We start from the raw sequence: 26,806 nt of genomic DNA on the forward strand, positions 1-26,806 counted from the left end.
CAGTTGTGCATTATTACTTTTCCTAGATTCTATTTCGAATTTTATTTATTTGTTTGCTTTCTAGCATCAGTGCTACATTGATTTATATAATCGTCCGATTTTTCACGCGTGCTCCGTAGTGGGTACGTGCCGTATTTGAGGCCCACCAAAAGCAGTTGGCCCGCTTTATGAGCCAGTCGCCGCAGAGGTTAAGTGCCGGGAAAATACATACGTTCGTTGCCCTTGGCACAGCGGGGCTTCGCGTGCAGTCTTGCACGCGAGTCAGAGAGGCCCTCACCTTTGAGCCATTCGCTCCACTTGTGCCATCGTCGCCGGCTCCATCGAAGGCAGCGTTGCAGCGCTACGATGCTTCAGTGGTGCTGTCGGCGGGCTGCGCAGACGCTATCGCCAGCCCTGACCCGGCCTATGCTGAAGAGGCGAGCAAAAGCTCTCCCCGTCGCACGGTGGGAGTATTCGTTTATCTTCAGCGTCGCCTTCTGTCGTGGCGTATTACCACTGTAGAAGTACTTGTTGGGCTAGTTGGTGCTTGCTCGCCGACATGATGTAGCGCCAAGGCACATGTTAGGAAGAAGAAACGCCCGTGACGTGTTTTGTGTCTCTTCTTTGTAACTGTGCCTTAGCACTGCATAATGTCGCTAACTATTTGCACCGGTGCCCGCGGATGTGGTGCGGTTTTCATATGCACAATTATTGCCTCTTCGCTTTGACGACCGCCGAAATTTGAGCTTTCTTCAGATTCAAACACAAGTACGAGAACATTGCAGTGTAATGGTGAAACTAACAACCAATGTAAATTATGTACGAGTGAGGAGCGAGTGGCTTCGACTTGATTGTAAACATATTTGGTGCAAGGTCTGCTTATTCTTTTATAGTAAATTTGTTGATGCCGTGGACCGAGACAGGGGCAGCAGTTTCGGTGTTTGGAGAGCAGATCATCTCCGCATCCACGTCTACATCCGCCATTGGGTCAACGCATATAGTCTCGCGGAGTGTAGGCGTTGAACGTCTCGAACACGTAATTCTCTAATATCGGCTCGCACCACACACAAACAGCGGCTCATCAACGCCGCCACTTCAATGCACGCTGCAACTTTAGAGCACCAACTCCATGCGTGGAACTGGTTTCCGGCTTACTTAAGGCGCGACGTCACCTCATGTCTCTGAGTCCATTTTTACGCCCTAAGCTTACCAGTCGTCATCAACTTCCTTTTGCCTGGATAACAGCGTGGTCAATTCTCAACTCAATATGGCCGCGCTGACGCCGCGCGACACCACTCGGGAAGAGCGTCGGAAATGCGTTCCATGTGGTTGCCGTTTCTTGGACAGCGTCCACTTTCGTTGCACTCTGTCAACGCACTTTCTGTTGATTTCTGTCGTGAGAATCCGATGACGATAATGCATCAAACAAACTTACGAAACGTGCGCGCTCGACGTACTTTCTGCGCAGTGGGACCGGCGCGTCTACATAACGACGCGTGATGGCGCGCGCGTGCTATTGGCGGCGAGGAGTTACGGAGTCGCCATCTATCGGAAGCGCCTCGCTGGCGTAGTATGAGGGATCACGTGGCGCGCTCCTCATAGGTTTTGCTGTCAGCGCTCACTGAAAACACCACGCGCGAGCTCTCCCGGACATTTCTGTAAGTACTTTCGAAACGAGAGAAGTTTCTTAATGTCTAAATAATAATGTTGGGCAAACTGAAAGCAAACAATCGTTTACAGACGCTATCTCTTTACCGAATACGTACAGTGAACGCCACTGCGCGCAGTCGCCGCGATGGAGTCTCCCGAACCGGCTTCTTACGTGAAAGGTAGGTAAATGCTGAGAACAACCATCTGAAATATGTTCTTATAGTGTTTGTGTAACTAAATGGAGCGTAATAGAATGAAGCCTCAATGCAGCGATCGCGCAGATTCGCAGCGACCGACTGCGCGTCTGCATGCTTGTCCGCGCACTGTTTCGCTTTCCCCGCGCGCGCGTTTTCGCACCGTGCCATGAGCTTTTGGCCGCAGAATATGAGCATTTGACAGTATACAAGCAACCATTGTTGCGTGGGCGCTATCAGAGCTGTTCAAAAATAATTTCGTTGTAGAGACTTCAACGCCTACGGGGACTGTGATGTGCCGTCGCGACGATTGAATCTTTTTTTCTACTAAATTCTTTGACCTTTCAATACTATTTCTCGAGTTGCGTCGCACTGTATGTTTATCGGTGTTCTCAGCGTGCAATTCCCCGCTGCTCCTTTTTTGTAATCCAGTGCATTAATTCATAACACAAACATGACCATATGCCATGCTTTTTTTAAATGTGCTTCTTACCGCTGCCTTTCCACTCCACTGAACTTGCCAGTATCTATAGCATCGACAAGTTCATAGACCAAACCGTCATGACATTAGTCGGGCAGCGGACTCGGGCGAGCGTCTCAGTGCGCGTTTTCAGAACATCGCAGACCGGGCGCCGTAGCAGAAATCTTCCTCGCGTCTGTGCTTGCTGCATACCCGAGTTGTCGCCGATGACTGTTTGCCGGTATTATGTTTCGCGAGCCAAGCTTCACACAGCTTCTTGTCCTGCGGCTACGTGTGAATAAGGCTGACACCGTGCTCCGTCGCGTGCGTCCGGCATTGCGGCACCGAGCAGTAGCCTACCATGTTGTGCGCCTTCAAAGGCAGCCACTACCTATTGTAGTGCTTTCAAGCGTTGTAAAGGAGACACTCGAAGCGGGAAAATCTCGCCACTAAATGAGGACCGCAGCGTACGAGGGAATTTAAACTCTCGTTTTCAGCTCGCTTCGGCGCGCCCGAAGCAGCCGACGCGGCCGCTATGCCCACGTGATCCCTCCTAGGACGTCACGCCGACGGTGGCGCCAGCTTTTCCAGTGGTGGAGCTCGAGGCCAATAGTCACCGCATAGCATACGTTGGGTATGAGCTGCGGCCGCATCACACTGCGCGTATCGTGCGGCTTAAATTTATACGTGTCAACTCCATGGCGAAAGGAAGTAACAAGTACTATACGTTATGTTTACCATATATGATAATACTTCTCTCAGTCCAGCATGAATCTGGTTTCCTTGTCAGCATTAAGGTCAAATGCTTAGATGTGCCTGTGTTTCGCACTGACGACAGATGCTGCTACGGCTTCAACGATGCAGAAAGTTTGATCCAGCGGTACACGTCAGGGTAGAGGAACGTTTTGATTTCGGGAAGGCAAACTGCATGCAGCTGCGATAGGCCGCTTGGCGCGAGGCTTGCTATTGAAAAATTGAAACAAAATCTATTTATTCTAAGCTTATACCTTGGCTGCGTAATTGTTTTAAGAAAACTGACTCTTGCATGTGCGAACAGTGCATGCTGCAAGTCATATAGCGTACGTGAGATAGCCGAAGGTTTGTTATAAATGGTCTCCCCACCACGCTTCCTGTATTTTCTGTAAGCATGGCGCTGAGACACATGCCGCAACGAAACAACGGTTTGAAACGCTAGACGCAGGAAACAGAGACACAAGGAGAACGAGAATGACAACACAGACGCTGACTCCGAATGCCTCCGCGAGCGCCAGACAGTCGTCAAATAATACCGCTAGAGGCCGTCACGTTCAGCGTTTTCCGGCGTTTTCTAGCGTCTCGTGACCCGGCGTCACCCGACGTCGCCAGATCTCTCCGCCGCCGCCGGAAGCGGCTCGATGATCGCAGACCAATCGGCGTTGATCCGCGTGCCGCTCGTGTGGCCCGACGCTCTCACTGGCGACGTTCATGCGACGACGCCGAAAGACGCAACGCGAGAAAACGCCGGTGAAAAAAAAAAGCGTTGAATAGCAGAGACGTCGTGTCGCTGTCTTGAGCGCCTTAACACTTCGGCATCAGACTCTGTCGGAAGCGCGCTTAACAGCATATGTAGAAAACAGTGCCAATGCAGGTCAGATCTAGGGTCACATTGCCTCTGCATTCGGGATATATAGACACTAAATTAGGTCACGTAGGTCCCACACGGCCTAATGTTATTTCAATCTTTCTTACTGTGCGCGATGTTTCTTGCACTTTTGAGCCAGAAAAAAGTGAGGGCCTAGTTATTGCTTCAGTGAATGACAAGGATACTGTGATCACGAGTTATTACTGAAGAAATTGGCCAGAACTTCGTTTGTGCCAAAAGGGGATTCAAGAAGTCTACGGTTCCTTATTCACATGGCTTTCTTGTAATTACAGGAATTGTTGCAATGTCGCACGAGATACGTATCTGCTCGTACTACGATACGATAGTCATGGCCGAAGCGAACACTGTTTCACCTGCCTGAAAGTAGCCGGCACTATAGCGTACCGGTTAGCTCACCGGCATCACGTGTCACCTGCCACACGCGTTATCCTTTCAGACATCTTAAGAAGTGCAGCGCTGTAGAAGCTTCGCAAGATCGATCACGAAAAAATTGGAGGACGCTTAAGCTTCGCCTTCAAGAGTGGAACGCGACAGCGTTCCCGTAGACCCGCCAAGGGGTGTAAGACATTGGGCTACGGCGCAGCGACTACGCGCCCCGCATCGGACACAGTGAGCGTCGAGCAACGCAGCGTTCGGCGCGACAACGAAATGTGTGCCTGAGCAAGCGACGCACGCCTGAGCCTGAGAAACAGCTCGTTTCTAAGGCAACACCGCGTTCACTAGAGGCGCTTTTGTACCGCTTTGAAGCATCGAGCTCGTGGCTCAGTAATAAAGAAAAAAAAAAGAGCTGGTGGCTCAGTGGTAACGTCTCCGTCTCACACTCCGGAGACCCTGGTTCGATTCCCACCCAGCCCATCTTGGAAAGTTGCTTTTTATTTATGAAGTGCCTGTCGTGATTTATCGCTCACGGCCAACGCCGCGGACGCCGACACCGACGCCGACGACACCGGCTTTTCTGCGACACGAGCTCCTTAACGCTATCGCGTTAAAATGCGTCACTCCGCGCGTTCCGTCAGTGCTTCGCTGCGCGCTTCATTCATGCTTCGCGGCGCGCCAACGGCGTTTGCTCGCGCAAATACGCGTGTGAAGAAATGTTTTTGGCCGAAAGTTAAAACCCACACAAAAGGAAGACACATGAAAACAACGCCAACATGCGTGTGCGGGTGTAGTTTTTATGTGTCTTCCTTTTGTGCGTGTTTTAACTTGCGGCAAGAAACATGTCTTTAAGCAAGCACCAACTAGGCCAACAAGCAGTTCTGTTGCAACGCGTGTGAAGCTCCCCGCGATGGGTTGCAAATAAAGAATCCGCACAGAAAAAACAACAAAAAGCAAATTGATTTAGAACACAATTTTAATAGCGTATACCCCAGTTTATTTGTTTCGAAGGATTAAAACTTTTTTCATTCGGTAATGAGCCTATATTAAGAACAGTTTAGCACAATTGCCGTAAACATATCATGAAACATTCCACTCTATGAAGGTGGATGACTAGCGAAGCTGTTTAGCACGCGGCATTCAGGTGGCACAGAATTTTGAAGGTACAAACATATGTATTGTCTTGATCAGAGTTCGTCGTGCCGAAGGGCGCGCACACACCTTTCTACACATCGCGCGGACGACTATATATATATATATATATATATATATATATATATATATATATATATATAGCCTATGCGTATCGAGAGGGGTGAGACTTTTTTGCTTGGTAAGGGGTGTATCAGTCATTGCTGATGACGATAGTTGTTCTTTTTGGCACAGAACAAAAATGCACGGAAGCCTAGCCATAAACAATTGCGCTGGCAAAACACCGAACTATTTCTAGGTGCGAACGCAGCCACTGCAAAAATCTCTCTAGCCCCCACGGCGTGGCACATGATGTCTGAAGCGAAGTATAAGTCTGTGGTGTACCAAACATTTTTTGTAATGTACTCAGCGCCGAGAAAATTCCTTCGCCTAGTTAAGGAAATTGGTGGCCAGCTTGGCGGTGAACGCCGGCGATTACAAAATTCACCGACGACACTACCTAACGCGAAATTTGAGCGCAGCTCTACACGCGTTTTCATTTCGCGATATAATTGATGGCGCGGACAATCCGTCTCCTGCGGCACGTTGCAAACGGAGCACAGTGCGGCGCGACTGCCTCGCGAACCTTGAGATCGCGAGAGGCAGCGCACGGATGACGCGTGGGCGCCATTGGCAGCAGCAGCCGCAGACAGATCTGCGCTCACGCAGCGCTTTGCATTCATATACGGCATCGGTGGCAGCATCGGTGAACAGGTGACGCGCGCTACTCTAGCGCCATCTCTTAGCCATCGTCGCCGCAGAGGCCGTCTTGCGCGGCACTACGCTCTTCTTCTCGCGCTTTCGCCATACCCTCCTCCTCCGCTTTCCTCTTCGCGTTCTCTTCGCTATCGCCGTTTTTCATCCCCCGCTTCGCCCCGCGTTCGCTCTTTCATCCTTCGCTGTGCTTGTTCGCTCGTTACGAGACTCTGACGCTCGCTGCAGGAACGGGCGCCTAAGAGCTGGGCTCTAAAAAATTTTCACCATTATTTTGCAGGCGAAAGACTTCCCGCCTCAGCTACTACCATGCTCCGGGCGACGTCCCGCTGCTGCCGCTAACAGTTGGCGAGGTGATCGACAGAGCCGCCGACACTATGGGTGACAACCTGGCAATCATATCTTGCCACCAAGAAATCAGCAAGACCTACGTGCAGTACAAGCTCGACGTAACTGAACATGTCTGCAGAATCTTTTTTTACCGCGTATAGTATATGTGCTTCATGTCTTGGTTCATACCGCGACTTTATGGCAGTCATCTGCAGCGGAACCGACGTCACTACTCGCGTGATTTGAATCACGGAATAAGATCCTGGGAACAAAAGTTCGAACATGATTTGAATTCGTAACAGTTATAGATGTTGTGGCTGCGTTGCGGGGTTAAACTATTCAAGGTTTGCTAATCAACCGTCGCAATTTTTAAACTCTTATTTGACTTATCTGACTTGTACCTCATGCGCTTGATTTCTTTGTTTCCGAGCTGAATCTTGTTTTTGCTTTGTTCGTGCGTACATTCGTGCTGGCTCTTGCCTCGACGAAGATTCGTTTTGGCCTCCGGTCAAAGAATCCTTGAAGACCATATCTGCAAATTGCAAAAGAACTACACGTTAGCGTGAGCAGATCGATTCTTTGCTTTAGTTTATCTCAGCGCACTGGCATAAATGCCCATTGCAAACAAGCAAGGAAGCAAGCAACCACGTGATCGCGAACTCCTTTTTCTTTGTATCGGAGTCCCGCGGACTATTTAATAATACACTGTGAGCATGCACCCTTTGGGGCTTATCTCGCCCCAAACAAGAATCGTCATCTGTAACAATCATCAATAATCGACATAAACGCAAGTACAGAACGGTAACAGGTATATAGTGGGTGAGTGTTGATGTCACGGTGGGGGGTAGCCTCTCCGTCACCCTTGGGTTCGTCAATCGGACATGCTGAAAACGTTGACTAAATAAAGCGCTGTTGAAGTTTCTGCATGACACGAAACTAGATGAGCGGCTCTAGTAAGGCCGCTGTCTTACGTATATAAGAACTCTCCACTTATTATCATCATCCATCGCAGCACTTTCACTCCCCTTCTTTCTTCCCCAGTTAAGAGTAGAAGACTAGAGCACACTAGCTCAGGTCGACCTCCCTGTCTTTCCTATCAATAAAGTCTCTCTCCTGAGTAAATTTCCTCAATTGAAATTTAGGCAGTGAGATGACAGCCCAATATGCGTGTACTGTCGTACGTGTAATTATCGCAAAGGAGGAAGCAAATCCAACTTAGGACATGGTGCAGTCAGTACGCACCACCATAGCCAAACGACATAAGAGAGAAATCCGAATTGTCATTGGAAACACGATATTCACGGTTGGCAAAATTTTGCTTAGCCGCAGTGCGCCGCAAGATAGCAAACAGGTGACGACTAAAAAGTGGCGGCTATCGCATGTTTACTTACCTCCCGTGGTTGCTAAGTGGCTATGGTGTTGGGCTGCTAAGCTCGAGGTCGCGGGATCAAAGCTCGACCAGGCGGCCATGTTTCGTTGGAGGCGAAAACACGCTGTGTACTTAGATTTAGGTGCCCTTTAAAGATCTCCTGGTGGTCCAAGTTATTCCGGAGTCCCCCGCTACGGCGTGCCTCATAATCAGATCGTGTTTCTGGCACGTAAAACCCTATATAGTTTTACTTTTATCGCATGTTTCCGACTTATGCAAACACTTCTGGCACTTGCAGCCCGCAAGAACATAGCCTTCGAGATTGGCGTCTGTCATTAGGAGGGAGCTGTCACTGGGGCGTGGATTTAGACGCCATCTATTAGTGTGCGGTTGGGAAAAGTTGTAGAGTCAGTGTTTCTTTAAATCGTTTTCACTTATGTGCGCCATCGATGACGTCAGTACCGCAAAATGTGCTGAGATGAAATTATGGGGTTTAACGCGCCAAAACCACTTTCTGATTATGAGGCACGCCGTAGTGGAGGACTCCGGAAATTTCGACCACCTGGGGTTCTTTAACGTGCACCTAAATCTAAGTACATGGGCGTTTTCGCATTTCGCCCCCATCGAAATGCGGCCGCCGTGGCCGAGATTCGATCCCGCGACCTCGTGCTCAGCAGCCCAACACCATAGCCACTAAGCAACCACGGCGGGTGCGTGTGTGGAGATGAAGCCTGCTAGAGTTACCAGGCAAACAATAAATAAATAAATAAATAAATAAATAAATAAATAAATAAAAAGCTTCCGCATTAGGAAAATGTGGGGAAAAGAAACAACGCCGGTTTCGCTTTCTTTTTTAGGTCGACGACTTGGCAGCCGCCCTGGCATCCCTCCGCCTGCGGCTGGGCGCCACGATTGGCATTGTGTCGTCCAACATCTACGAGTGGCCGGTCGTGCAGTTTGCATCAGCCAAGGCTGGGCTCGTCCTTGTGAGTTTCGCAACAGCGTTTAGTAACAGCAAGTAAAATTGATGCAAGAACGTCTCTGTGCTCAGTGCAGATTATGCAACGCTGATGTTTTCCCTATTTTTATTAATGCTCACTTTGGCGTTCTTTAGACATTGTATTGAATTACGAAAGCCACGTCAACGTCAAGAACAAACATCGTATAGGTCGTTTGTGAATTACAGAATGTCGCCCGAAGCGTAAATCCTGCATTGAAACGAAATCAAGAAGACGAAAGGCTAAGAAGCTCGCAGGCTTTGAACAAAACTGTGTTGGTCCGAACAGGGAGGTCATTGTCTCAAAGGCACGGGCAGGTGTTTTTGCCCTCATTGCTGTTGCTGCTCAAGCCGTATTCATCGCCCAATTTTGTTACCACCAAGAGAACCCAGGATTGGCTGTATTTAACTAGAACCATGAGGTGTTCAACTATCATGGGCATAAACTGGGCTTCGTCAATAACGAGTAAAAAAGTCTAGCGTCCAAGGAAGAGCTTATTCGCAGACAGATGTGCTAAGCCTCGTGCTGAATCGAGATACAATCCGAGCGCTATGTATACGTGAAAAGTCTCGCCGCAACGTTTTGTCGTGGTTCACCTTGTCGTGCTGCTTTGTGCAGGTAAACGTTAATACAGCGTATCAAGTGCCGGAGTTGGAGTACTGCTTGGGACTCGTGAGTTTCTTTCGTGCCCTACCAGGCGTCGCTCTTTGGATAAATGTTATGACTGCACGTTACGTTTGGCGATCGATGCATACGCACCGCACCCGGCTGTACTATTCAACATGTTGCGCAGCGCGTCCTTGTCTTACAAATTCGCAGGTTAGCCAGCATTGCAATCATACTGGACGACCTTGAGCAGAGAACGTAAAAGAAATATTAATAAATACTGAGGCGATATTGACACATACATCAGCGAAGTGTCGTGGCCGATAGAATATTTGCTCGTTTAACCGTTGCGAATCCCTTAAAGAAATTACGCGAGATTCGGTATGGTATTTCAATAGGAAGTCCAGAGAAGGCAACAGAAAGTCAATATAAATACGACCAATCTTTATTTTTAACTTTTGTGAGGATTCTGATGACGGCTGAGGCTGGCATTCGAATAAGGACGGAGTGTAAAGTGCCCGTGTCGCTAAGAGGTGGTGCGCGCTCAATTAGGCAGGGGCGCGCCTAAGCACTCGGAGCACTTAGAAATATTAGAGGAAACAGCGTATACATTTTTGAAGGAACGATTCCTCGTGGTGAGTGACTAGAGTCTAACGTGTGCATAGAGTTTCATACAATAATTACTATGAGGAAATCTGGAGCTAGTATCCACGGGAGCTGCAATGAGAGTGGTTGAGCCAGCATCGGAATTATGGGCAGTACATGGATTTGCCTAAACTTCGTCCTTTTGGCTTCAAGAGGTTTCGTGACTTTATAAACTCGTCATTTTCAACAATGTACTGCGTAATAAATGATTAACTAAGCATTATTAAAGCTGACCGACAGCAGGATTCGAACACAGGACCTTTGGCACAGACGAACGATATTGAAACCATTACGCCACGGACGCATACATCAACAAGCGACATATGAATGTGAATAAATATGTCGCTTATGTATTTATCGCGGGCAAGCCAGTGCCTTGAGACGCTTGGCTCGTTTCGATTTTGCCACCTCGACAAGCTGACCCTATGGATTTAGCGATTGTGCGCGTTCGCAGCGTCTTTTGCACTTGGGGGGAAAAGTTTAGATTGCTCTGGAAATGTATGACAATGAATGCATAGAAAGTGTAACAAATGATTCAACAAAAAACGTCTGAATCTACAAACATGAAGATCAGACAAATCCATGTACTTCCTATCATTCCCATGGTGACTCAACGATTGCAGCGCCAGAGTCCCATCTAGTATATTGTAGGAAACTCTATAAACGTATGCATATGCGCCGAGTGGTATTTCTTGCAGTACACTTACTCTCATGGGAACTTCACGTCCAGCCTATCTGCTGATCAGCTCCGCCTTTTCGGATGCTAATATCAGTGCCCCTTTCAATCTTGAAAGAAGGTCAAAACTTGCTCGTGGTGGTAACGCGCTTAACGGTTCGTCATAAAAAACTCTCGTTCTTTGTTCTGCTTGGCTGCTCAAGTTGGGCAAAGCTAGATTGAGCGCAAGCTTAGGGTGAACTAACTAAAGCGTAACGCAGGTCAACTGCGAGGCCCTCATCCTGTCGGAGAAGTTTGCCTGCCAGGACTACTATTCCATGCTGCTGCAGATAGCTCCCGAGCTCGAGCGCTGTAACCCGGGTGAACTCAAGTGTGAGAGGTACACATGCGTGGTGGTGCGGCACATTTTTTTCACCTACGCGTCAAAGGCCTTCGGGAAGTGTCCGTCAACAGTAGAGAAAGCGGCTGTCCTACTTCCTGGTACACATTATTGCGGGCAGAATTACTGCAAATTGGGCAAGTCGGAATGAGTTCGTTGTAACTAAGGCGCAAAGGGGACGAGGACACAAGCAGAGAAATAACGACAAGGACGCGGTGTCCTTAGTTAAATGGAAATTTCTATTCTAAATGGAAGCTTCATTTCGGCACAGGCGCCAGCGTTTAAAAAGGAAAATTGCAGTCACGTGACAAGAACCAACGCGTCAGCCATACATCCATTGCGATGACTGAGAAAGAAGTTACCTTTGCAAGATGTTCATAACCGGATAATCAGTTGGTCTTTTATCGCCTTGCGGTGTTTCGTTGGCCATATGAGACGACTACACGTGGATTTGTTTTGTTGTGACAATCACGTGACAGTCACGTGACAGCCGCGTGACTGTAATTTTTCTTTTTACACGCTGGCGCCTATCGAAATGAAATTTTCCTTCAGTATTGAGTCCTCTGCGTGCGCCACAGGTGGGGAGATAGGCATTGCAAGTACCCACTCAAAAAATTACACGTTTAGGGTGTTCGTTTATTTCATGCCTAACACTCTTACCCTTAAGGCTGTAAAAAAAAACTTTTCTTGTACATGACAACAAGTTCAGGCTACACATGCGACTAGGGAAGTTGTAGCTGAAAACAGTGTATTAATTTTGACCATCTGAAGTCCATCGAGATATCTGACAGGAAAGTTGCCATTTGTCGCACTTGCCATTTGTCGCGGCTATTGTAATCGTTACTTGCCACCAAAAGTTGCTAAAAAAAAAGAAAACCTAATTAGTCCCCTTATTCAACGATTCCATCTCGCCCCCCTTAAGGGGACACTAAAAAGAAACACTTAAATCAGTTGAGAGTGATAAACTATTCGATATAAATTTTATTTTCATTAATATCACGGTAATAGGTTGCTTATCCTAACAGAAAACTAAAGTCAAAGTTTCTGTTGTTTTTTTCTCTTCTCGCACCAAAGCTCTAGAGCCGGCGCGTTAGTAGGACGTCACAGACTTCAAAGTATTTTTTTCGTATTTGAGCCATTGGGGGCCTAAATAAATTTCCTTCAAACTCGCCAAGTTCATTCTTTGGTTGTTTTTATAATACATTGCAGTCACAACTTTAGCGATGAAAAGTTATCTAGGCCCGAGCAGGCGTCGTCAAAATTCATGACGTCACGGCAAACTAGTGCAGGAAATTCAAGGTGGAGTCGCCACCTGTCATTAGATTTTGTGACTTTGCTGGCTTACGACGCGTCTTCTCGTGCTTAGACTTGCTTTTTATTTATCTATTTGTTTATTTGTTGTAGAAGGACGATTTACCAATACAGCTCAAATTATGTTTCTCTTTAGTGTCTCTTCGAGCTTGAGGGTACCTGCAGTGAGACACACCAAGCACCCTGTATACACCCGTAAAGCGGTTTAAATGTTTAGTGTGTTCCATTGGGACTCCCTTTTGGATCCCTTCTTTTTCATTCTCGAGAGAGAAGCGTCATAATGCGCAACAGAAGAAAGCGTTATATGAAGGCATTGACTCAGCTGTTCGCCGAGCAATTAAAGATTGCTGCAATTATCTCACGAAAACAGTCTTGCTTAAACTTCAGGAAGACAAGATGATCAGCATAATCTAAAATCTATAATATACGAATAGGGTATGGTAAACAGATAGAACCACCAGTGATTAAAAAAGAAACAAATGTGGTCCTTTGTTTAAGGCTGCTTATTTCGCGCTACCATGCTCGTTTCACGGTGGTTATTTCATGGAATCATACAAGTATCACCCGATAATAAATAATTAAGCGCATGCGAAATAATGATTTTCTTCTTTTTTATTTTTTGACTTTGCCGTCAACGCTTTTCTCACGTGTCGTTTCTCCGGTTTACTTGACTGGGCTCACTGCGACAAAGTAAAGCAATTCAAGCTGCTCAATTATTCTCCTCAATTCCACTTTTCTTGGGGTTACTGTACTGGAGGCCATTACGCCAAGTCAGCCGGACCCATGCTGCCCTTTTGGGTTGCCGTTTGCCGTCACTGTAGTGACGCCTCAGAAGTCTCGCTGTCACATTGCTATCGGAGGGTAATAATTTAAGGCTATGTCTTGTATAACTTAGCTATACTGTACCTCTGTGACGGAGCCACGCCGACTGCTGCTTCATCAGTTCCCGATAAAAGAAAACCGTATGCTTCATAACTGCCATATCCAATAATCGCCAATGAGAACATATGGGTTTTTATCTGGGATACCAGCATAAAAACTTGTATAATAATTTTATATGGGATTATTGGGCATGTGGGTTACAGAGCATACGACTCTCTTTTCTTTTCAAGAGAGAGGGTGGGTTATATTGTCCTTTGTTTTACTTCAAAGTCTCGCGGTTTCCTTTTCTTTTTTTTCAGACTTCCGCTCTTGAAGTATGTTATCCTGCTCGGGGACGAAGCAAAACCGTAAGCCTAGCTTGTTATTTCACAGCCTACATTTTTCGCGTCACTGGCATGCGAGTCTTTGTGGCGCTAACTGCAGACCTTTACAGAGAAGAGTCTGGTTTAGTTACAGGCATAACATGCTGTGAACCTCACTGAGAAGAAGGCTGAGGGACGGACGCAATAGCAGAGAGTCCGAAGTAACAGAAACAAACGGTGTACCAAGAAACGCACATTTCGTGCTCCCTTCGGTTGGCCGCTATTTTGTCAGTCTGTCGTCCTTGGAGCGCGGTTCATAGCATGGATATACAGATAAACATGTCCGTGTACGATGACATATTTTCAAGGTTGAAGAGGTTCTATACCGCGCGCTTCTTGCACGCAAAAGCATAGCGAATGTCAAGATTAGGAAATACTTATAGTTATAAAACAAAAGAAAATTATGGGGTTTTACGTGCCAAAACCACTTTCTGATTATGAGGCACGCCGTAGTAGGGGACTCCGGAAATTTTGACCCCCTGGGGTGCTTTAACGTGCACCTAAATCTAAGTACACGGGAGTTATAAAACGAGTTGGTAGCAACGTTAGTCTTTATATGCCCAACCTGGCTTGACCGACGTTATCGTGACGTCATGAGACAACAAACACTGAGCTGGCGTAGTGTAGCAACAAGTGGTGTCCGAATCTACGCCCCAGCGACTGCCCGATCTGGGCAACAGAAGCAAATCTCGAAGACCACGCTTTAATCGAATTGCATGCGCCGAAAAGTGATTGCGGAGCCTAAACACGTCCTAGACACCATGCTTTAGACACCGCCTATAAGGCTATGTGATGACGTTGCTCATAAAAAAAATGAACTAAAGTGATACGCGCATTTCTTCTGGTTGCGCTCGCGTAAGGGAGCCAATCGGAGGAACGGAGCGACTCAGCGTATCATGACGTCATGACGCACCTTCCTCCTGGGTACCGATCGAGACCGAAACTAGTTCGTAGAAATCAGTATTATAGTTAATTATTTAGGGAAATCTGACGCTTGCTAGTATTTGTCGCTTGGGCATATAGATATTGAGCCTTTAGGTACCGCGGGAAAAAAAGTAAAAAAGGCCAGGTAAACAATCCTTTAAAGTTGTTTTGCGTATATATATGGTGTGCACACTTATTATTGCTATCGTGACACAGTATGTACATTAAACCTGTGGAAACTGTTCGTAGCAATTATAGTGTGGATTGCTCAATTTCACAACACCAGGAAAACACTATAAGCGCGTTAAGTAAACACGTTAATTCGCTTCATTGCCTGTTCACATAGCCGCAATATTTGTTACTTTTCTAAGCTACTTTTCTGCTTACGCTCGAATAGCTAGCAACGAAGGCGTTTATGGAATATCTGCGGTGTTCCTTATTACAGCGGCACTATAAGATATGATGACCTTCTGGCGCAAGCAACCGCGAAGGATTACGCCGCCGTCGAGTTGATAGCCCAGCAGATACGCTTCGACTCACCCGTCAACGTGCAGTTCACTTGCGTGAGTAAACCATATATATTTAATAGGCCGATGTCTGCACCGACGTTAACATTGAGTAGCCTTATTTACAGGCTTTGTCAGTGTTCCTACCGGAATATCTCACGATCCAATAATTTATCTATCATTTGAGCTGATCTTGTGCGAATCGTTTCGTTTTCTTTGTCGTCCACCTAAGAGTAAATAATCGGCTGAACACTGTAGCGACCATTATCTGCTGTTCAGTTATGGAACATATGTTATCGAGCATATGGAAAATTCAGTTATAGAACGTATGTACTGTGTTCCAGCTGATTTCTTGAAACTCTTTTCCAGGGCACGACGGGAAAGCCAAAAGGTGCCTTGCTGTCGCATTTCAGTATTGTTAACAACTCTAACTCTTGCGGACACGTGGCGAAGATTGACCAGGTAAGTTCAAATAAACATGTATGACATTCAATGAATGAATGTGTGGTGTTCAGTGGCGCAAGGGCCGGCATTCAATAGCCACCGTATGCCGTAATATAAAGTCAATTAACAGTCGCCGAATTCTAGATGACAATCCAGGACAACCGTGGCTGCGTAAGTAGTAATGATATAACTGACGTTCTGGACACCTGGGGCATAGTTGTGAGGGTCATTTTTCTCTTGTTTTATTCTTATCGTGTCAACAGCCCCCTGCTCATCATGGTGATAATGTGGGCGCGGATTTGTGCGACTCAATGACCGAGTGCAAGTAGAATAGAAAATGAAATAGAGCGTCACAAAAATACGGACCATGGAGCCGTATTCTGCGACGATCTATTTCAATTTCTGTTTCCTTCGCCCTGGATCACCGCTTTGCTGGGCAACACCATTATCGCTGCTGTCGTCGTTACCACTTGAGATCGGCCACTTATGAAAAGAATAACAAAACTGATGGATGGCTACAAAATACGTCCCTGTACCACGGCTATTTCGCAACAAGTGTGAAATATGAGAATTTATTGATAATTTCATTGTGCGTGTTAACTTAAGGAAATTATCACCTTCATCCAAGCAATATGAAGAAAAGCGGCAATGTTCGCAATCCAACTGCTCTTCGAGATGTTTTTGTGATTGTATTTGTTGAACAGTTTCATAAAACTTGACAATTAATGACGCTCGTACCGACGTGAACTCGAGCCATGTCGCCCTCATGATAGTAAAGGCACCTGTAGCGGCATAAAGTGTTCTATCGAACTTTTGTGCCAGTTGGTTATACTGTCATATCAGTCTGGGGCACCTCCAAGTGCACGACCACGCCACGCGCGCTCGCACGCAGATACGGATAACTTTATCCATTCATGTCGCTCAACTTCGCGCGCTGCAAAGAACGTGCCACAAAGAACATGCTGCAAAGAAATGTGTGGATGGGGAAATTTTTATTCCACATCAACTTTGACTTTGCATATGCAAAACTCGCCTTGTCTTTATGTTTCTGTTCCCTGGACTTCAAATTGATGTTAGCTGCAAACATCTGCATTACATCCTGATTAGCTGAGTTGGGGTCGAGGCTGCTTTGCCGGGTGCAGGCGGTAATCCCGGGTCCAGCAAACTGCGATGCTTCTGTCCACGAACACCGTCACAAAAGCTGAACCACACGAAGAAGGACTCCGACATGTTTGATCGCGTGTTCGTGTGTATTTGCCCACAGGGAAGGTACGCCAACCAGCCCAGTTTTACCTACTCGTGAAGTTGTTTCTCTTCATGATTTGTTTTTTATCGAGTGGCCCGTATAGTCCTCTTTTGCAGCGTTCTGCTGCAAGCTAACGGGCGACAGAATTTGCTCTTATGTGTGTATCTCTACATTGTGGTTTTCCTCGTAAGTGACTTCGTTCATTCCTAGATACCACGCTTCAAAATATGTTTTCAAACGTAAAGTGTATGTCGTACTGTTTCTGGTGTATGCGATGCGTAAGCATTTCCTCTCCTTGTTAATTTTTGTTTCAAGGACGATATAATATGCCTGAACGTTCCAATGATCCACTGCTTCGGCTGCGTCATGGGCACCCTGGCAGCGGCCGTGTTCGGTTCCACAGTCGTGATGCCGTCGCCCGAATTCAGCGCGGTCGCCGGCCTCGAGGCCATCGCAAAGCACAGGTGTGGCGCCTCGAATTCGTCTTTAACCTCGCAGTCACGTATATATATATATATATATATATATATATATATATATATATATATATATATATATATATATATATATATATATATATATATATATATATAGCTGCGCACAGAAGCTTTCGAAAGAAGAAATTCGTGATAGAAGAGCTACATCGTTTTGGCACTGCTTGAGGCTCGCATGCCATGCATTGAGAGATGTTGGCATTGTACATGAGCTGTAGCCTAGATAGTATAGTGGTGGCCGAAGGCGTTGAAAACAATACAATACAATACAATACAATATAATTTATCTCCAACAATACGTTAAGATGGAGGAGGTGGGGAAAAAAGCGAAAGTGCTTAACGACGTCTCCTTCCCCTTGACAGCAGGCAGCGGCAGGCGACGATTGACATTCTCGTTGTGAATACCGAAGAAATGCAGTTTAACTCTCACAGTATACAACAATAATGAAAAAAGAAAAGAAAGAAGCTAGATATCAGCTTGCGCGGCTGACGAAAAAATAAAAAGGTGAAGGAGACATATGGATATATTTTGTTGTTGACAAACAGAGCATTGATAAAAAAAATGTTTGTTACCTTTAGCAGGTACAAATTGGAATAAATTGGAATTGGAATAAATATAAAATTCAGCGCATTCAGTCAATTGAAATACATTTAAATTTAAAATAATCATTTATCAGGTTTGATGATTTGTTGAAAAGGACCATCGGTCTTAAACACCGATAATAAGCGTAGAGGAGAGGTAAAAAAAAAAAAGAAGAATCAGAGCTTGTTGGCATCCGTGCCACAACCCAAAGAGGACGCTGATAATATCCACCCGTCCATACTTAGTACAATGCTTAGGCTTTTCAAACCTTCAAGTGGCGATAACCAGTTCTGCTCAAGCCGGTCTGTCATTTGGCAGCACCTTAACATCTTAGTGCGGCGCCACCCTCTCAGGCCACGTGTGATTATAGTTACAGTGTGTGCTGCCAAAGGTTAGCATATACAGTAACTATTAAGTATGGGGTGGTTGTGAAGGTTATAAAGGTCGGGAGGGTATGACACTATGGTATACGGTGCAGAAGAATAAAAATGAGCTGGGGTGCGTTTGGCAGGCATTCTCAGATCATGAACAGCAGGTTGTCATTACGCCTCAAAAGAAAAGTGTATAACAGCTTACCACCACTCTTACCACTACTCACCTACGAGGTAGAAACCTGGAGGCTTACGAAAAGGGTTCTACTTAAATTGAGGACGACGCAACGAGCTATGGAAAGAAGAATTATAGGTGTAACGTAAAGTGATAAGAAAAGAGCTATTTGGGTGAGGGAACAAACGCGAGTTAATGACATCTTAGTTGAAATCAAGAAAAAGAGATGGGGGGGGGGGCATGGGCAGGACGTGTAATGAGGAGGGAAGATAACCGATGGTCATTTAGGGTTACGGACTGGATTCCAAGGGAAGGGAAGCGTAGCAGGGGGCGGCAGAAAGTTAGGTGGGCGGATGAGATTAAGAAGCTTTCAGGGACAACATGGCCACAATTATAACATGACCGGGGTAGTTGGAGAAGTATGGGAGAGGCCTTTTCCCTGCAGTGGGCGTAGCCAGGATTATTATTATTATTATTATTATTATTATTATTATTATTATTATTATTATTATTATTATTATTATTATTATTATTATTATTATTATTATTATTATTATTATTATTATTATTATTATTATTATTCTGTGCGCAGCGCTTGAGCGGTATGCCCCATGGGTACAGTGCTCGGCACACATTAGCTACTACGCATGGTGCCTGCCATTTATAAGAAGAGCAAACATCCTTCTATATCGAAATTACCACGGTATAATTAACGTTGCTGCCTTATTTTGAAGTAGCTGTAGTTATAGTGGATTAAGTTATTGTGCTAATGGTCCCAAATTAGGTTAGCGCTAAAAAAAGAACTGCGCAATAAATATGCGCTTGTATCTGATTTCTTTTGCTTTTGTTTTTTGTTTTTTTTTTTTTTGATGTGAGGCTATACCGTGTGTCCAGCTAACGTTATCCAAGCTTTTCAACGAAAAAAAAATTTGGACAGAAACTCCGTTGGAAGTTTTCCAAGTTTGCGTAAGCATTGAGCCACTTGCTCAGCTCTACGCAAGCCCATTGCCATTATCAATGCTATGAAACTTTATCCGACGAGTACAAACGACACCGCTGCAGCGACACGAACTGGTGTGGACGGCACAACAAGGGACATTAATAACGCAAGCAAAGTACTGCAGATGGCGGCGGCAGGTATGCTGATGACGTTCCGATCATTATAATCGTTATCGATCTTTAGCGCCTTATCCATCTGCGTCGAACCCTTATGAACCGTGACCAGGCGTATTCGCCCGGTGGCACCGCCACGCGGACCGTGCCTTGAAGGCGATCCGTGATGCCGACAGAGTGCCGACTGCTGATAGCTTCGCGCGCTGTGTTCTCGCCGCTTACCTAGCGTTGGAGACGCGTGGTGTTCCCGCCGATTCGTTCGCGTTGAAGCGAGAGCCAGCGCGAAGGTGAATTCGTTTCGCTGCTGCGGGCGCTAAATTGAAATCAGTCGTTGGGTAAGCATATAAGTGCTTACGCATAAAAAAAGGTAAAAAGAACACGGTGCAAGACACAATTAAGAAACCTATGACTCTTGATCGTCAAAAGTGTGCCGACCGAACACTTTGATTCATAAAATTGTATCTTGCACCGGCTTTTTAAATCTCTTTTTTCGTTGAACAGTTTGCCTAGCGATGGGACACCGTATATATATAAGAACTATTCCTTCAACGTGGTAAGAGCCGTCACCGTTGATACCTTAAACGAAAAAAACGACTTCGAACTTATAACACACGTAGTCAAAAGACCCTAAAAACCTTCCGTGAAAAAAAAAAAAAAACATATGAAGCACCTTCCGATTTTGCCCCAAAATTAGCATTGAGAGCTTGGAAATCTCAGGTATATTTTACTATGAAATTTAGGGGCAATAAAAATTTATTTCTTTATTCTCTCTCTGGACAATACGCAGGTGTACTGCGATATATGGAACGCCAACCATGTACATCGACTTGTTACACCATCTCAATAATTCATCTTACGACGTTTCATCTGTGCGCAAAGGTAAAACAAGCGTCACGCATTATGACAGTATAATCAGTGTAACTCGACTCCGTTAATACGGTAACCTGCGTTTCACAGGCGTGTAGAAAAGGCTTTTTTTTTACACATTGTTACGGGGTGCAGAAAAAGAGGTTTATTTACACTATGTACAAGGAGGCTAAAAGTGGGGTGGCGGACAATAGACTTCACCTCTTCCTTCTTTTGTCCACTATATTCTTCTGCATCCGCAAGACAACTAGCTCATAACAATATTACCAGAAAACCTCGGTACCTCACAGAAAGACGCCTACATGATACCGATTTCGTGTCCGGAAATTCAAGAAATATTTTATACGCGTTGGCGTCTATACTTACAAAGAGCGTTTTCATCCAGCGCTATTTAGCACATGTTAGCATGGAACTTCAGCTAAAGGTACTCTTTCATGTTGATGCAAACGCAACTTAAATTCTACTGTGCTGCGTAATTGTCCACTGAAGCAAGATTTTACCTATTGTATTTAGTGGCTGCTTACAATAAGTCGCCGGAAAAAGAAACACTTATTTCCCCCCCCCCCCCTTTTTTTTAAGGTAGAACTTTCTTTTTTTTACCGTCTGTCTGCTCTTGCGCATTTTCAGGCGCGTTTATGGAGGAGGTGGAAATAATCTGCATGCAAAATTTGAATGTCCATTGTCCAAGCACCTAATTAAATGATTCACTAAGAAAAACCGAACAGGTGTGAAGCTTGTTTAGCATAAATCGTAAGATTAGTCACACTTTCGACATCTCCGGCCTTGAAGTGTGCTACAAGATACATTGTCATTCCAGTCAAGTTTCTCAAAAGCATGTGTCAAGCAGTTCGGGATGATCTTAAATGTGACGCCAATGCGTCTTTTTATAAGATTTCGGGAACGGATATACCGAAAGTGATGCTAGTCTTAGGATTTATGCTAAGCAGACGTAACTTGACCACTGCTCAGCTTCGATTTCGCAATTCGAACGTGTGCGCTCAAGTGAAAAATTTTAAAAAGTTAATAAGTGGATATCTTTATTTATCCACTTGGACATTGCGATTTTTCGCGCTAATAATGTCCGTATCTTCGGGTATAATCCACATGAAAACTGCAGCTCGAATTGCGCAATTTGTTCCTTGGGAGTTTTAAAAGTTTTGTTCGAACTAAAACCAAGAAAGAAAAAGAAAACGGGGTATAAATAATACTAGGCGCCATGCACAACACAGTGCTGACTACATCGACAGATGGTTATTATTGGATTCACAATATGCGAGCATATGTTTGTCAGGTGGGAATTGTCTCTTGCAAAACAGACATTGCCAGTCGCATGACACAGGCATGCAGGACGTTGTCATGAGCACAATAACGATACTTGCTTTCATTAAAAGGAAGGATGTGTGACTGGCATACGCATGCGTCCGCTCATTTTTTGACACGCTATAGCGCTGTCGAAAGCTTGTGTTCGAGTGTAGTGTCTACAGATATACAGGGTGCCCCACGTAACTCTACAGCCAAACTTTAAAAAAATATGCAAATGCCACATAGCTGGACAGAATCAAGGTAATATTGTTTGCCGTCGCTTGGAGATATTCAGATAATATTTTGCATTTCGCCTAATTAGATCATTAGTCTTAAATAATTAATCAACTTCTCAACTATTCTAACATGAAAAGTGTCAATAAGAAAATTGTAGAGCAACATGAAAAACTCCTGATACAGTTTTCTGTTGCTCGATATGTGCTACATAAAAGTGCTTTTCCGAGCTTGAAAGAAGCCTGCGAATACACAAAAAATGCCTTGAGCAGCCAGTCGCGCTGCAATTTTGCGCATATTTGCGGGCTTTCTTGACGCTCGGAAAAACACTTTTATGCAGCAAGTATTGAGCAACAGCAAGCTGTAGCGGTAGTTTTTCATGATGCTCTACAATTTTCTCGTTGACAATTTTAATCTAATTACAATATTTAAGAAGTCGATTATTTAATTACGTCTAATTATATAATTAGGCAGAATTCAAGAAATAGTCTGAGTATCTCCAAGCGACAGCAAACGACATTACCTTAGTTCTGTTCAACTACGTGGCACTTCTATATTTAGAAAGTTTGCTAAAGTTACGTGGGACACCCTGTATAGATAACTGTATGACATCCATAGTACTGCCCGGCTGTATTTCAGGTATCATGGCCGGTGCGCCCTGTCCACCCGAAGTGATCAAGAATTCCATGGAGCGACTGAACACCAAAGGGCTCTGCGTACGTATGGGTTCCGAAGGTGGCTGAAAGTGTCGCGAGATGCATTTATATACCAGCTTTAAAAATGCTGTACACACTTTAGGACGTAATCTTGTCCAGCAGTGATAGTCATCATCAATCTTCCGCAATTAAGGCGTTTCCTTAACGCTGTGCGCCCGGTACTTCCCCGTCAGAAATACGATACGCGTCTTGCAGTGTCACATATAGCATCCCTGACAAGTAAGCAGCAAGGGCAAAGCACCGATTAAAGGAAGTTAACACAAAGTTGATGATGATTACTACTGTTGTGTAACAAAGTCGATCCGTTAAGAGGAAAAAAAAACAGTGAAAGTACACTCTTAAACATTTTACATCCTTTCCAGCGTACCTCTGACTCGCAATGAGCGAGATAGATCAGGGGAATCTGACTTCTGTCTCATAATATCTCGCAGTAATTGCTGTCATTATTGTTCGCAAGCAATAAAGCTAGCTGCTTTATTTTTACTGGGAAGGCAAACTATTTTGCTTTATCAAGAACTTTAGGTTCGGTGCCTGCATTAGTTTCTTAGGCGAAACGTCAAACTTGCGTCACATTACGAAAACAAATCGGAACCGTCAGCGCCATTTGTACGCGTCGTGCCTACGTCACGCCTCAAAGAAAATGGTAAAATGTCTTAAATAGAGCCCATGCTTAGAGTTCTTGCAACAAATTGTAACGGCGTGCTATCTATCTATCTATCTATCTATCTATCTATCTATCTATCTATCTATCTATCTATCTATCTATCTATCTATCTATCTATCTATCTATCTATCTATCTATCTATCTATCTATCCCTCTTTCTCTCTCTCTCTCTCTCGGGGCCTCCCTTCGTGGGCGACTTCTCTGCAGGTATGTTATGGCTCGACAGAATGCAGCCCAGTCATTACGGCTTCCACTCCCGACGAGCCACTGGAAAAATGGATTCACACAGTGGGAAAGCCGCTAGATCACGTCGAGGTAATGCCCGGAACTGGTGTTGGTGGCCAGTTACGCCCTTCTGTTCTTTTTCTGCGATAAACAATGGTCATAGCACGCCTGTCAAAACCGAACTTCGCGTTTCGAGGGATGTTAGCATTCTCTATACTGTTAGGCTGGCTAGGTGACACCGAGGCGATATGTACGGCTGAAATTCTATCTCGGAGGGATGTAACAAGCGACACGACTTGCCCAGAGCTGGCCCAGAGTAAGTGGAAAGAATTTTGATTTAGATGCTCGATTTTTTCTTACCAGAAATATATAGACGCGAATAGCCTGAAATTATTGTGCACGTGTTCGCAGATCACTCATTATGTCCACATATTTAATGGCCAGAAAGTTCTTGCCGTCGTTCACGGCGGCCGCATTTCGATGGGGGCGAAATGCGAAAACACCCGTGTACTTAGATTTAGGTGCACGTTAAAGAACCCCAGGTGGTCAAAATTTCCGGAGTCCTCCACTACGGCGTGCCTCATAATCAGAAAGTGGTTTTGGCACGTAAAACCCCAAATATTATTATTATTATTCTTGCCGTCGTTGATCAGAATGCCGCCCTAATTGGGCCTAACAGAAACTATGATAGTACCATTCATACAAGTGCTTCACGTTTGCCGCAGTACGATGTTTAGAAGTTTGCAGTGACGAAAATGGTATCGTAGATTTCGAAACTTTACGCTTTCGAAATAAATGACGCCACGTGACGCTGCCCTGGCGGACACCTTGGAAGCGAGAGCCATTCGCTTCCCGTAAACAGATTCGTTTTTGTGGCGCTTCTAGGTGAAGGTGGTGGACACCAATAACAACGTCGTTCCCTTGGGCTCCTGTGGCGAGCTGTGTGCTCGCGGTTACCTCGTCTTCATCGAGTATTGCAACCAGCCTGACATGACGATGGAGGCGGTGCGCGACAAGTGGTATCACACCGGGTAAGCCTCAAGACAAAATGAACTATAGGCGGCTAAAGAATGCACCAGCATAGTTTGACCAATGAATCTTAGTTGGCTGGTCCTTCGTCCAACATAATGTGAATTGGAGGGTGGACGCTGTGCAGAATGGTCGACTTCAAACCACGCAGCTTTTTCTAGCGTTAGGCTGCTTGCTGAGTCTATATACACCTATTGCATATATATAAGTTGCTATTTTCATGCAGCCATCCACGAAAGGCCTCGGTCAAACGGCCATATTGGAAGATTCTGGAAGTAATCACGAGGACCAAGTCGACAATAATTATGTTCGCTGCTTTTCAGTGGTAGGGCTTACACAGTAGCCTGTGTTAGCCGAAATTAGACTGGCCTGTTCGATACGGTGGAAAACAAGCTTTAGTTATGCTCATTTGAACGAGTCAATTAGTATTACCAGCCACGGCAGCCACATTCCTATGAAGAGGGAGTTCAAAAACGCCCATGGATAAGGATTTCCGTGAAATTTAAGAAGCCAAGGTGGCCGAAAGTAATAATACAAAATCGTTTACCTGTCTGTCTGTCTGTCTGTCTGTCTGTCTGTCTGTCTGTCTGTCTGTCTGTCTGTCTGTCTGTCTGTCTGTCTGTCTGTCTGTCTGTCTGTCTGTCTGTCTGTCTGTCTGTCTGTCTGTCTGTCTGTCTGTCTGTCTGTCTGTCTGTCTGTCTGTCTGTCTGTCTGTCTGTCTGTCTGTCTGTCTGTCTGTCTGTCTGTCTGTCTGTCTGTCTGTCCGTCCGTCCGTCCGTCCGTCCGTCCGTCCGTCCGTCCGTCCGTCCGTCCGTCCGTCCGTCCGTCCGTCCGTCCGTCCGTCCGTCCGTCCGTCCGTCCGTCCGTCCGTCTGTCTGTCTGTCTGTCTGTCTGTCTGTCTGTCTGTCTGTCTGTCTGTCTGTCTGTCTGTCTGTCTGTCTGAAAAATATCTAAACCGCGCAGGGACCAAGCGATAATGACTGAAGACGGCCACGTGATCATCCGTGGCCGCATCAACGACATCATATACCGTGGCGGTGAGAAAGTCTATCCGCTCGAGATAGAGGAGTTCCTCTACACGCATCCGGACATCGAAGAAGTTCAGGTGATATTGTTTTAAGGGTTTTATGGACGCGCAAAACGCCTGTACCAAAATATATTTATTTCGTTTGTGCAAAACGTTTTTGCTTGTTTGCGTTTCCCTCAGGTTGTTGGCGTACCGGACAAGAGACTTGGCGAGGAAATCTGCGCCTGGATCAAATTGAAGCAGGGAAAAAGCTTGACAGAAAAAGATGTCAAGACGTTCTGCGAAGGAAGGGTATAGCATCGAAGAAATTGAAAATTTTTGTTTTATTTTAGTACACGCATGTTCTGCGGCCTCTTTGTATAGCACAGCTGAGTCGGTTGTCTTTTCTGCATCTTGTTTTCTATTAGTTCGCGTCATTCATTTTAAAGCACTGCGAGAGAAAAAACACTTATGCAGCCTACTTTTTAACTCCTACTTTTTTTTTTTTCATTATCGTCCCTTGTCAACTACAGAGCACACTCTCCTGTCCTTATTTTACAGATAAGTGACTTCAAGACCCCGAAGTACATTCTATTTGTGGACACGTTTCCGAAAACTATTTCGGGCAAGATACAGAAGTTCAAGATGAAGGAAGACAGTCGGAAAAAGTTAAAGCTCTGAACGTCTCACGCTAATCGCATCTTTTTGTTGTTGTTGTTGACTGCGTGTGGAAAAACAATTGCCTAATTGCATCGCACGGAAAAGTGTGTTAGAAAAAAAAGTAACGCTACGTTCTAAGTACAATGTAGGGAAATCCTTTTAAGAAAGAAGTGTGATTAAAATGCCAACCTTGCCGTATTGATAGCTGTTCTTACAGAAAGAGTAGCATGAATTTGTGTATACACTGTGTTGCAGAACTAGAAGTACAAAGAGTATTAATGCTTCTTCGTACTGGAAATCGTCTATAGAAGAAAGTATTAAGACCTGTTGATATCGTTGTAGTTGTATACATAAGTATTCCCAAAAGGTAAACGTCCATCATAGGTAGTCGAAACAGTTCACAGAAACTTTATATAGGAGAAAGTTCACAGAAATGTTTTGAAGAACAGTTAAATTTTATACCGGTTTCACACGAACACTTTCG

General features: G+C 45.2%; 1 protein-coding gene across 1 annotated transcript; it reads left to right on the forward strand.

Moving 5' to 3' along the window:
- LOC142584429 (putative acyl-CoA synthetase YngI) lies at positions 1–26,717 on the forward strand. The gene is made up of 16 exons (XM_075694581.1): positions 1–443; positions 6,486–6,654; positions 8,762–8,890; positions 9,521–9,574; positions 11,090–11,208; positions 13,701–13,748; positions 15,133–15,250; positions 15,563–15,655; positions 17,199–17,347; positions 20,407–20,498; positions 22,662–22,738; positions 23,610–23,717; positions 24,513–24,658; positions 25,620–25,761; positions 25,864–25,974; positions 26,224–26,717. Exons 1-16 carry the CDS (start codon positions 346–348, stop codon positions 26,341–26,343), a joined length of 1,773 nt encoding a protein of 590 aa, XP_075550696.1. The 5' UTR covers positions 1–345; the 3' UTR covers positions 26,344–26,717.
- Positions 26,718–26,806: the final 89 nt, after the last annotated feature.

Source organism: Dermacentor variabilis, chromosome 6 (assembly GCF_050947875.1).
Source record: "Dermacentor variabilis isolate Ectoservices chromosome 6, ASM5094787v1, whole genome shotgun sequence".
Classification (NCBI taxonomy): domain Eukaryota; kingdom Metazoa; phylum Arthropoda; class Arachnida; order Ixodida; family Ixodidae; genus Dermacentor; species Dermacentor variabilis.

Bases quoted from the DNA above. Each gene is read 5' to 3' on its own strand.
- LOC142584429 (XM_075694581.1), top strand. From the start codon at position 346: ATGCTTCAGTGGTGCTGTCGGCGGGCTGCGCAGACGCTATCGCCAGCC. The intron at 9,575-11,089 runs GTGAGTTTCTTT...AGCGTAACGCAG, and splicing joins TGGAGTACTGCTTGGGACTC to GTCAACTGCGAGGCCCTCAT. The intron at 25,975-26,223 runs GTATAGCATCGA...CTTATTTTACAG, and splicing joins AGACGTTCTGCGAAGGAAGG to ATAAGTGACTTCAAGACCCC.